This window comes from Neovison vison, chromosome 1, assembly GCF_020171115.1.
Source record: "Neovison vison isolate M4711 chromosome 1, ASM_NN_V1, whole genome shotgun sequence".
NCBI classification, from domain to species: Eukaryota; Metazoa; Chordata; class Mammalia; order Carnivora; family Mustelidae; genus Neogale; species Neogale vison.
In genome coordinates, this window is record NC_058091.1 from 219,035,497 (window position 1) to 219,048,299 (window position 12,803).

Below are 12,803 nucleotides of genomic sequence, written 5' to 3' on the forward strand. Positions count from 1 at the left end.
GGGGGGATGCCTATACTGGGTTGCAGTCCCCCCCATAAAATCACAGTTATGTTTCCATGCTTTTCTCTAACTGCAAAGTGATATTATTTTAACTTAACAGTGCTTTCTAAAAACTGCCCAAATTACTTGGGCATTTTTCTTTATGAAAACTGTTCCCGGGCGCCTGGGTGGCTCAGTGGGTTAAGCCTCTGCCTTCAGCTCAGGTCATGATCTCAGGGTCTGGGATCGAGGCCCGCATCAGGCTCTCTGCTCAGTGGGGAGCCTGTTTCCCCCTCTCTCTCTGCCTGCCTCTCTGCCTACCTGTGACCTCTCTCTCTCTCAAATAAATAAAATCTTTAAAAAAAAAAAACAAAACTGTTTCCATTAAAAGACATGTGCACAATATGAAACACAGGAGGAAGGATGACACAGCCCTCCACCTAAGTCATTCGTCCTTTCACAGAAGAGAAGTTATACAGTTAGTGGAGAACCACAAGCTACCAGGACACTGGGTCTGAATCCTGATTCCTCCAGCTGAGCCTTCAGAAATGTGCAGACGAGGTATTTCCTATCACAGTGATGAAGCAGGGAAGACAGTTCTGGGTGAGGAAGTCTTAAACAACCTCAACTCAAGAAGGTCCCCAGAGCCACAACTGGAGAACTCCTTCTTCTTCTGCTCATACAGAACGAGCGAACACACACACACACACACACACTCACACACACACACACACCCATTCTGGTCATTATAGATACTTTCAGTATTTCATATGAAACATTTTATATCAATTAAAAGTACTTAAAATACTCTTAAAATATATTTTATTAACACCAGACAGAGCAATCCCATCTTACCCAACCAATGAATTTAGTGACAGTCAACCCAGAACGGGAGTACAGAACCTAATACTCCAACAGACCAAGATTCCAATCTTATTTAATCACTTGCCACTGTGTGATGGGGGACCAGTCAACCTACCACATAATCAGTTTTCTTACATGTTAAATGAAGATGAGAAATGATTACATGTCAATGGAATGTTATAAGGATTAAATGATAATTTTATATATGTGCGTGTATACAGTTTAACTTTTACTATAAATACTAGTAGCCTTCAATTTATTTCCAAAACTACATGGCATATATGAAAAAACTAACACCTGTTCTTTCTGGAAGATGGATATACATATGTTTATAGTTTTCTATATTTCTTTAAATTTTTCAAAATACAGAGAAATTAAAATATTGATCTTATCTACTTTTAATACAAAATCACCTACATAAAGGAATCCCTGTGTGCAGGATCAGCAGGATCACAGGCTTTCCCAACAGAACTTCTGGAACAACTGTTTATATTAGAAGGCAGACTGCAGAAGCAAGCATCTCAGGTCAGAGCTGTATGAGACCTCTGATGTCTAATCTAAACCTTTAATTTTCCAAACTAGAATTTGGCCCTTAAAGTGGTTCTTAAAGTTACATCCAGCTGCTTAATCCCAAGAGGTATTTAAGTAACACATTTGAGAAATGGTTTTGTTATTTTATTTCTAAGTCCAATTTTCTGACACAATTTTATAATGGAAATTCATGCTATTTGATTCTGTTCATTCAGCTGTACACTTTTGTTTTGTCAGAACCCCAGCAACCTTCCCATCTTCATAATCTAAGTACACTGACTTCCGAGAACAAAGAAATTTCAATTTTAGCATACATAAAACTGAGTTAAGTTGCTCAAGAGAGTCTTTACTGTCTGGTGTAAAACCAAAAGGTATGAAAACTATAAACTATCACCTTTTGTAGTAAGTATGTAAGGCACATGGAAAATTAAGAATTTCTTCAATTTGAAGAAATGAATCAATGTTATAATAGAAAAATTATTTTAAGATATATCTTTGGAAAATGATTCAGACTTGTATATAAAGAATTACATACTTAAATGTCTGAATTGTATACTAATGATTATTTAAAGTTTATTCTTCAAAAATTTTCACAAAAACAGTTCTAAACTGAGGGGATAATCACAACCAACTGGGCTCACTATATATGCCCATACTATCAGCTAATTTCACTTCACTAATAAAAATTTAAATTTAAAAAACAAGTGGTGAACCAAGGGTACCATCTGAAGTAATTTCATGTTTTGTGGGATTGCATTCTATTTCCAGAAAAATCATCCTTCTGATAGCCAAGACTGGGAAAGTGAGCAACCAGCACAGCACCCAAAATAGTTTAAAACATGAACAGATAAAACTGAGTATGATTTTCCAAAACTTAACAGCACTAATGATGTAAAACAAGTGTATGAAAGAGACACAACACTAGGTTTAATACCTTAGAAAGTATGTACAGAACCTGAACATTGTTCAATTCAAGTCACAACTGAATCAGCAACATCATCAGATACTCTGATATAATGAAAAAGCCTAGTTGGTTTAAAAAAAAAAAACAAAAAACAACAATGCATGTAAACCATAAAAGATTACAAAGTATTTTAGATTACACAACAGAATTCTAACCAGGAGCTTTAAATTTTGATTCTTAAAAGGTGAATCTATATACAATCTTTAAGTTCCCATAATTTGTTATTTTTATATGATCTTTATTATCTGGATAACATAAAATAATAAAAGCTCTTTTTAACACCATTGATACGCAGAAAGAAATCAACAGGAAGGTTTTGGTTAGCTAACAGAGTTAGCTAACATATGAAAGGCCAGGGACTTTATTCATGGACTCAAGTCACAAAACAGACTTAACCAACACTGCAAGCCAGGAAACAAGCATTTTCACTCAGACACTTCACTGCAGGGACAGAATTTCCTTACCTGAGAAGGAATGGTTATAAATAACAGTTCTGAAGGCAGAACTCCGGGAGGAATGGACGAGATAGCCTATGGGAACTAATGAGCGCACTTACGTATTAACAGAAGACTGTGCAAGTTCACAGCACAGGTCACCGTGGGACCTTCCTTCAAGGTTTAAAATCCTCAACCTGTAGTCAGTCAGTCCTTAATACAGCAGCCAAAGTTTAAAGCCTAGAATCTTTAAATGGAGTGTTCAGCCCAGTTGATTATCAAAAGCTAGTTATAAAATGCTTGAATACTGATGATATTAAAGCTACCAAAACTTTGTAATGATCACAAAGACTTGGTCTCCTGGGTTAGAATCCAAAGTCATTTTGCCTTCTGACAACATTGCAGAGATGTCAAATACTTCTTAATTTCTCAAGTGTATGCCATTTGTCTTCTATGTTTTCTGTCTGTCATAATCTCCCACCATCTTCTTGATGTGTGACAATTTGCTCTTCAGCTGCTTGCAATAATTCCTCTTATTTTTGTAATCTGCAGACTAAAAAAGAAAAAAAAATAAATAAACCAGGTAAATTTAACAGAATAAAAACAAGCTGTGTTAGCTGCTAGGAAGGCAGAGGGAAGCAAAATAATCATGGAATATTAGTCAAAATTGTTGGGTTGAGGACTGGAGTAATACATACAGGCTTATGGCAGTTTCTCTGATCATACAGGCGGTTGATTCTTTTTGCTCAATTGTACCTTCTAACCTGAGTTTTACAAAGCATATGCTAATTTCTAATTATTTGTAAAGTGACCCCAAAAATTAGCTGGACTTTTTGCTAACACATCATCTTAAAAAATCATTAAAGCAAGGGTGCTTGGCTGGTTCAACTGGTAGAGCATGTGATTCTTGGTCTCGGGGTTGTGGGGTCAAGCACCACACTGAGTGTAGAGAGAACTTAAAATTTTTTAAAAGATTTTATTTATTTATTTGAGAGACAGCAAGTGTGTGCTCGCACGCACACCAGAAGGGGGAGGGGCAGAGGGAGAAGCAGGCTCCCAGGAGCGGGGAGCCCAATGTAGGGCTCGATCCCAGGACCTAGAGATCATAACCTAAGCCAAAGGCAGACACTTAACCATCTGAGCCACCCAGGCACCCCAAAAACAAAATCTTTTTTTTTTTAAAGACTTATTTGACAGAGAGAGAGAAAGAAAGTGGACACACAAATGGGGAGCTATTGGCAGAGGGAGAGGGAGAAGCAGGCCTCCTGCTGAGCAGGGAGCCCAATGTGGGGCTCCATCCCAGGACCCTGGGATCATGGCCTAAGCTGAAGGCAGATGCTTTATCAGCTGAGCCACCCAGGGACTCCCAAAAAGATTTATCTGACAGACAGAGAAAGAGAATGCAAGTGAGCATGAATGGGGTGAGGGGCAGAACAAGAGGGAGAAGGAGACTCTCTGCTTAGCAGACAGCCCGATACCAGACTCGATGCCAGGACCCTGGGAATATGACCTGAACTGAGGGCAGACAACTTAATCAGCTGAGCCCCCCAGGAGCCTCCCAAAAAACAAAATCTTTTAAAAACAATTGGTCAAACAAAAACTGGTGATATTGGTTGACTTGGGAAAGGAGAAATAGGTAAATGGGGAGTAAGAGAGGGAATTTTACTATATACCCTTTCCTTTCCTTTTTTTAAATTTAAAAAAAATTTTTTAAAGTAATCTATACAACCAACATGGGGCTTGAACTCAAAACCCCAAGAACAAAGATGCCCTACTATATACTCTTTTATTTTATTTTATTTTATTTTTTTAAAAGATTTTATTTATTTATTTGACAGAGACAGATCACAAGTAGGCAGAGAGGCAGGCAGAGAGAGAGAGAGGAGGAAGCAGGCTCCCTGCTGAGCAGAGAGCCCGATGCGGGACTCGATCCCAGGACCCTGAGATCATGACCTGAGCTGAAGGCAGCGGCTTAACCCACTGATTCACCCAGGCGCCCCTATATACTCTTTTAAATTCTTGCATTTAAAATTATGGTGTTTTGTAATTTTTAAAAAAATTTAATATAATATCTATTAAAAACAAAGTTTTAAACCAAGACAGACCGATAAAGCCAAGTGTTGACAAGGATATGGAGCAAAAGGAATCTAAACAGCTCGCTGGGAATATACTGGCAAACCAGGAAAGCTGCTGACACCATTTACCCAAGGTCAGACAGATACTTGCCCAATGACCCTGAAATTTCACTCCCAAGCACACACCTAACAAATGTGTTCACTTGTGCACAGACACTTACAAAAATGTTTCAAGATGCATTAATTATAAAAGCCATAAGCTGGGAACAACCCAAGCCCAACCAAGGCCCATATTGGACTCCATTCTCAGCACAGAGCATGCTTTTCCCTCTGATCCTTCTGTGCTTGTGCTTTCACTCTCTCTCAAATAAATAAATAAATAAGTAAAATATTTTTAAAAAGAAATCACATCTAAAATATACATACTACATGATTCCATGTACATTAAGTCCAAAATATACTAAACTCCTCTATGTTGGTAGAAAACAGGATGGTAGTTATCTGTGGGGAGAAGAAAAACCGGAGGAGAGCAGAAGAGGGGTTTGCCATGGAAATGTATCCACTGGGAAATGTATTTCTTCATCTGGGTGCCAGCTACAAAGGTATATGGTTGCTTGGTGAAAATTTACCACATTGTACATTCATGATGAGTGGTTTCAGTATATATATACTTCAAGTTTTTAAAAAAGCTTATCAGAATTGGTTGTAGCTGCAAACAACTGAAATTAAGTTCTACCTTCTGTTACAGTTTTCGGCTTGTGGTTTTAGGGCCTTTTGTCATAATCAGTGCTTGTGTGATAAGTGTTCATAGTCATTTCAAAAGGTTAAATAAAAGACATATAATAGAAAAATTCTTCCTCGAAGGATCTTACAATCTGGGATACTTACTCCCTTAACTTGCTTCAGTCTATTGTACTCATCGGCAGCAGCCTATTAATGAGAAACACAATAGAGGATGGTTAGCGGGGCATTTTCTCTTTCAAAAATAACATTCCTGATGTTCTATTTTAGAGCTAAAACTGATACCAATGCCAAAATGACAGGCAATTAAAATAATAAAGTCTTTAGGTTCTAACAACTATTACAGTCAGCAAGAGGGCCTTAGGGCAGCCAGTAAAGAGAAATGTATGACTTATTCCTCACGTTTCATTTTCATAGACAGGTTAACTATTTTGTTTAGCTGCCTCTCATCTGTCCCCATGTTGGTCCATGTGCCACGCTGACACCAGAGAGATCTTCACTAAACCATAGCTTTCATCTGGTTATAGCCCATTATGAAACTGGTCTCAGCTCCCTAGTAACTAACTTAAATATATATGTATTATGTATATATGTTAAGTGTACAGATATATACCCACACTAATATATATATTTGTGATGTATATATTATAGATATAAGTTAATATATTATATACTATACATATATAAAATATTTTGAACAATAATCTATTGGATTATAACACAAAGCATAAAACAGATATCCATTTATGTCAATACCTACATAAATTTATGTCAATACGGATATAAATGATTAAAATAAATAAAGGCGAGGAAGTGACATATTTCTTATGCACAAGAATTCCAAATAATTTGTGTAAGTGCACTGTCTTTAAAGAGCTAAAGCATAACTTCCCATTCCTGAAGAGTGATGTAGGAACACTGACTTCCTTGTAAAGAGTACAGTATAGAAAGAGGGATTAAAAAGGAAAGATTAACTTTCACAGACAAACATTATCTCAGCCATGGGGGGAAAAACCACCACCACCATAAACTACTGCTGAGTAAAATAATTAAGAAGGATGTAGTAAAACACAAGATAACTTCATATCAAAGATGGTGTGTGTCTAGGTGCACTTGTGCACGAATGGGCTAGTTTAACAAAAAATATTTTGGTGACAACCAACTGACAGAATTTAAGGCAATTTCTTTTTCTGCACCCAATTCTGTTTGCTTAATATTTTATATAAAGAATGAATTGTGTTTATAAATAGAAAAATATAGCTTTTTTTTTTTAATAGAAAGGGATATATGTACATAGCCTAATTTTTGTACTTTGTAAGTACGTTAGTATACTCTTCATTTTGGAAAGACTTTCATCCAAGACAGGATTTCAGTTGTTTTTCAAGGAAATCAATTTGAGAACTGCTAGCAAAATCTGAGTCTGCATTAATAGAAAGGATACTCTATCTTCATAAATTAGAATAACATCATCTATAATATGTAATTATCAGGTCTGAATTTACCATGTACTCTTCACTTTCTTCTCTATAGTCATCCAATTCTTTATCCAGACGAGAGAGTTCTTTATTGACCTCATCGAGTTCTGCTTGTAAGCTCTTATATTCCTGCAGGCCAGTGTCAAAATTTCTCTTGTACTGTTGTCTTTGTTGATCTGAAGTAATAGGTGGATATTCCCTAAAAATTGAGAAAATGACTATGACTCTAGCAGACATAAACTCCAGTATTTCTTCATCAAAAATAATGAAGCTGGTGGGATATGGAAAATTACAATCTCCTGCTTTCGTTTTGTTGCTTACAGAAAGAGAAAGGTGGGATGCAAATGAGTTCTCTTAAGAAGATTATACTTCAGGGGCACCCGGGTGGCTCAGTCAGATGAGGATCAGACTCTCAATTTCAGCTTAGGTCATAAAACCAATCCTCTTCGGGCTCCATGCTCAGCATGGTGGCTGCTTAAGATTCTCGCCCAACTCCCTCTGTCCCTTCCGCCTGCTTGCACTCTCTCCCTCTCTCAAAAAAAAAAAAAAAAAAAAAAAGAATGATTATACTTTATATATCACTGCTTATGCTTTTAAAAATACTATGCTTGAAAAAATATATATACTATGCTTGTGGGGAGTGCAGTGCCGATGAGTGGCTGACTCTTGGTTTTTGCTCAGGTCATGACCTCAGCAAGGATCAAGCCTAGCTTTGGCTCCACTTCAGTGGGGAGCCTGCTTGAGATTACTTCTCTCCCTCTCCCCCAGTTTGTGCACGGTCTCTAAAATAAATACCTCTTTTGAAAAATAAAATAACTGTGCTTATATAATTTCTAGAAATAAAATTAAAGGGGCGCCTGGGTGGCACAGTGTGTTAAAGCCTCTGCCTTCGGCTCAGGTCATGATCCCAGGGTACTGGGATCGAGCCCCGCATCGGGGTCTCTGCTCAGCAGGGAACCTGCTTCCTCCTCTCTCTCTCTGCTTGCCTCTCTGCCCACTTGTGATCTCTTTCTATCAAATAAATAAATAAATAAAAATCTTAAAAAAAAAATAGAAATAAAATTAAAAATCATCTATGAACTTTAAAAGTCAAGTCATAGGAACTCACTTATTCTAAATATACAACACCACATGATCATAGAATATTTCTGTTTAAAGTCTTAAAACTGGAATTTTGGAACATAAAGTATGTTTTCGTCATCACAGAGCAGAACAGGTGACAGCCAGGTAATTGTTTTCTGCTACCAACTACAGTTTTTAGATTGTCTTTTTATTTTTATTTTTTTTAAAGATTTTAAAAATTTATTTATTTGACAGACAGAGATCACAAGTAGGCAGAGATGCAGGCAGAGAGAGAGAGAGGGAGGTAGGCTCCCCGCTGAGCAGAGAGCCTGATGTGGGGCTCAATCCCAGGACCTGGGGATCATGACCCAAGCCAAAGGTAGAGGCTTTAACCCACTGAGACACCCAGGCGCCCCTAGATTGTCTTTTTAAATTGATCTTGTTTTCCTAAACAGGAATAGCTTATTTTGAGTCCTTTGATTACAGAAGTAGACTTTAAAATGTACATGTACAAAAATACATGCTCAGCGTACAAATAATGCACCAGTGCACAAAACTGAAAAAAAGCCCTGAAATTCTGCATCACTTGTAATTCTCAATATACTAGCCATTTTTTATGTGTCACTGTGATGCTCATTAACTAACAATCCACTGAGGAAATACTCTGAATTGTTTCACAGGACTAAGGAACTTCACAACAACAGGGAATTTCCATTTTTACATCTAAATTGGCCTAACATCTTCATTTTACAAAGATGAGAAATGAAATGATTTGCTCAAAAGAGGAGTAAGAATTGAGGCTTCTTAAAAGTTTTAATTTAGGGGCGCCTGGGTGGCTCAGTGGGTTAAAGCCTCTGCCTTCGGCTCAGGTCATGATCCCCGGGTCCTGGGATCGAGCCGGCATGGGGCTCTGCTCTGTGGGGAGCCTGCTTCCCCCTCTCTCTTTCTTTGCCTAATTGTGAGCTCTGTCAAATAAATAAATAAAATCTTTTAAAAAAAAAGTTTTCATTTAAATCTTCCATGGTTCTAGTTAAAAATATATTTTATATCTAGATGGCTGAACTTGGCCAAGAACTTCTATTTTGAAGATTTATTCATCTGAGAGACAGAGAGCGAGCAAGCATGTAGGGGAGGGGGAGAGGGAGAGAATCTCAAGTAAATTTCCCCCTGGAAATGTGGCTCGATCTCACCACCTGAGCCAAAACCGAGGTTAACCTATTGAGCTACTCGGGTGTCCCTGGCCAAGAACTCTTGTGGAGAAAGGGGAATGAGGAATGAGAATCACCAGTGAGATTTCATACTCTACTATACCACTCATCCCTCCTTCCACCCTGAGAAGCAATGTTTTGATGCACCACGATTCACACTGCAGATGTTTGATTTCTACCCCACTTTTCAGAATACCTGGGCATCAAAGGGCCACACACCACCCACGAGCGGAGTTGGTAATGATGCGCTGTAACTCAACCACCAGCATACACAGGAACTTAACCACACCTCCGCCAGAACACTGCATTGTTCACTGTTTATGTAACTGTTTGCCAAAATCCTCCAGATTAAATTTTTTTTTTTTTTTTTTTTTGACAGACAGAGATCACAAGTAGGCAGACAGGCAGGCAGAGAGGGAGGGGAAAGCAGGGTCCCGGCTGAGCAGAGACCCCGATGTGGGGCTCGATCCCAGGACTCTGAGATCATAACCTGAGCCAAAGGCAGAGGCCCAACCCACTGAGCCACCCAGAGGATTAAACTTCTAAAAGAATCTCTGGTCTCATCATGAAATCTTAAAAAGTGAATGCCAGGGGCACCTGGGTGGCTCAGTGGGTTAAGCCCTCTGCCTTCAGCTTTGGTCATGATCTCAGGGTCCTGGGATTGAGCCCCACATCGGGCTTCTGCTCCAAGGGGAACCTGCTTTCTCCTCTCTCTCTGCCTGCCTCTCTGCCTGCTTGTGATCTCTGTCGGTCAAATAAATAAATAAAATCTTTAAAAAAAAATCGATATACCTTTAAAAAAAAAAATAAAGTGAATGCCAAAACAAAGCCATAGCATTGGTCTGGGAATTTTATGATCAGTAACCGCAGTTCCTGTATACTCATGTTTTCTTTGTTTGGAAGACCCTTCTTGGGTGATAACTGGTGCCCCAACACTGGTGGAGTTCATCGGTCACCTCGTGCAAGATGCTCAACATGTTTTTAGGACACAGTCACAGCCAAACAGACCCCTCCCCATCCACCTTTGTTACCAAAGAGTACCAGGGGGGAAAAGAGCCTCCAGTCCTCGGCTGTTCAAGGATGAAATCGTACCACCCAAGCCCAGCTGAGCCCGCAAGCACTCCCCCAGCCGGCTGGCCCAGGCTAACATCAGAACCGGCATAGGCAGTTCCTGCACGAGGCCATCCACTACCTGATCCAGTCCTCCTCCAGCTCGTCGCACGACTCGCCGCCAGTCGTGTAGTCCGTTTCATAGTGGTCCTGCTCCGGCCGCTTGGACCTGCCTGCTCTGCCTTTCGTGGGGGCTCTTCTGGAAGGCGTCTCGTAGTTGCTGCTGCTGCTGTAGCGAGGCTGCCTGAAGTCATCCACGGGCGAGGTCACTGGCAGCTCCTGCACCACTTCCGGCACCCTAATGAAACAGCAAGCAGTGTTCAGGGATGGTGGGGTCCACTACACCCCGTGGCCAGCAAGAGCACCGTAACCACAGAGCGTGACAACAGTATGCACTAAGAGACATCCACACCTACGTGTATTCGCACAAGCAGTTCACGTACTCTGCATGACGGAGATCCCCAGGCTCCTGCGTTCAGGTTAGCACCAGCTCAGACCCTCTGGAACACACCAGAGGCTTCCAGGTTCCAACGTAAGGGGAGGCCCTCTGGAAATCCTTCTGAGTAAGATGGACCCAAGATTGCACTTTAGGAAGCCCAGGCTGCTGTGGGAGAGGTGTTTCCTGGACCTGTGCCAGGGACTTACTCCACAAAAGGAGGTCAAGAAAATAACACTCAGGATTCTCTTCCACAGGTTCTTCCAGGTTCATGGAATTCAGAGTTGAAGAGAAATGCACGTACCTGTCTACCTTTGGAAGATGACTCTCAGAGGTAAGCATTTTTTATTTAAAGATTCTGTTTATTTATTTGACAGAGAGAGATAGGCAGAGAGGCAGATAGAGAGGGAAGCAGGCTCCCCCCTGAGCAGAGAGCCTGATGAGGGGCTGGATCCCAGGACCCTGGGATCATGACCTGAGCCAAAGGCAGAGACTTTAACCCACTGAGCCACCCAGGGACCCCAGAGGTAAGCATTTTTAATATTAATTCTAGACTCCTATACAGCAGTTTTCTTGTCAAGATATAATCTAGAAAAACTAAAGTACTAAAAATTTAAACTGCTAAGGTCATCTTATAGCCATGTAGACCGAATGGCATGGAAGCATTACAATTATTAGACTTATTTTCCTAATGCAATTATTTAATATTGCATTAGATTTTTAATTGCAAATGTTTCTGTGCCAAGCATGAAAACGAGGCCAAACACAGAAATAAGTAGCAAGAGCTATGGCAATGGTTCAGTACATGTGAGTGACAGCGATGCAGAGCTGAACTCTTCCTGGCAGCAGAGCTGCAGAAGGGCAAGAAGAGCGCTGAAGGAAGACAAAAGACACGCCAGAGACTTTCCAGCCTCAGCCTTGATATTCAAACCAACTATTTAAAATGTCTTAAGATTTTTGTTTTCTGGGGCACCTGGGTGGCTCAGTGGGTTGAGCCGCTGCCTTCGGCTCGGGTCATGATCCCAGCGTCCTGGGATCGAGCCCTGCATCGGGCTCTCTGCTCTGTGGGGAGCCTGCTTCCTCCTCTCTCTCTGCCTGCCTCTCTGCCTACTTGTGATCTCTGTCTGTCAAATAAATAAAAATCTTAAAAAAAAAAAAAAAAGATTTTTGTTTTCTCACTGCTTTCAATTTACAGAAGCTCTCATCTTGAGCTTTGTCTGTGAGGTGTAATCTATTTTCTAGGTGATCCAGAACTGCTTGCCACTAACTGTTGTCAGTCTTCAGATTTCTATCAAACTTACTAATGTCTTGTAGAAGCCTAAAACGTTGGGATGTGTATGCACAGTTGCGGTGGTTAAGTGGGATTTATGCCTACTTTTGAATGTATTCAGGTTGCAGTGGCTTTGTATGCTTTGTTATTGCTACATCTAAAGAAGGGAAAATGTGACTTTCTCCATGAGTCAATGAGTAACAAGTTCCTAGACACTCTGCCAAAACTGCCAGTATTATGCTTCTCGCTCTGGGAACGCAGCAGGTGTATTTGAGGGAGTAGTGACTAGAGGAGAAGGAAGCCAAACAGCAAAACAAAGTAGAAAAGAACAAAACCCAAAACATTAAAACAGGCCTCCTCCCATAATTACATTAGATATTGATCTTACAAATCTTTACTTTGTTGGGCTCCTCTGCCCCTTCCCCTTGCTTGTACACACACACTCTCTCTCTCTCTCTTAAATACATAAATACAATCTTTTAAAATAAATAAGTAAATAAATAAATAGCTCTTTACTTTGGAAGTTTTCCACCTCCCACTCTCCGACATACTTTCAACACCAGAGGGGTAACATACTTGATACAGCATAAAACCTAAACACAAAATGCTTACAAGTATATATACAGTTAAGAGCTAGGGAATATGGGGGCGCCC

At 40.0% G+C, this 12,803-nt stretch overlaps 1 protein-coding gene across 4 annotated transcripts in view; it reads right to left on the minus strand.

The window, feature by feature from the left end:
• Positions 1-784: 784 nt before the first annotated feature.
• Positions 785-12,803, minus strand: part of OCLN (occludin) — a 64,098-nt gene continuing 52,079 nt past the window's right edge. For all 4 annotated transcript variants that reach the window (XM_044267600.1, XM_044267591.1, XM_044267616.1 and 1 more), the window contains exons 6-9: positions 10,526-10,741; positions 7,091-7,262; positions 5,736-5,777; positions 785-3,325 (exon numbers count right to left, since the gene is read on the minus strand). In XM_044267600.1, coding sequence (XP_044123535.1) covers positions 3,224-3,325; positions 5,736-5,777; positions 7,091-7,262; positions 10,526-10,741 — 532 coding nt within the window. In that variant the 3' untranslated portion in view covers positions 785-3,223. The remainder of the gene's footprint in view (positions 3,326-5,735; positions 5,778-7,090; positions 7,263-10,525; positions 10,742-12,803) is intronic.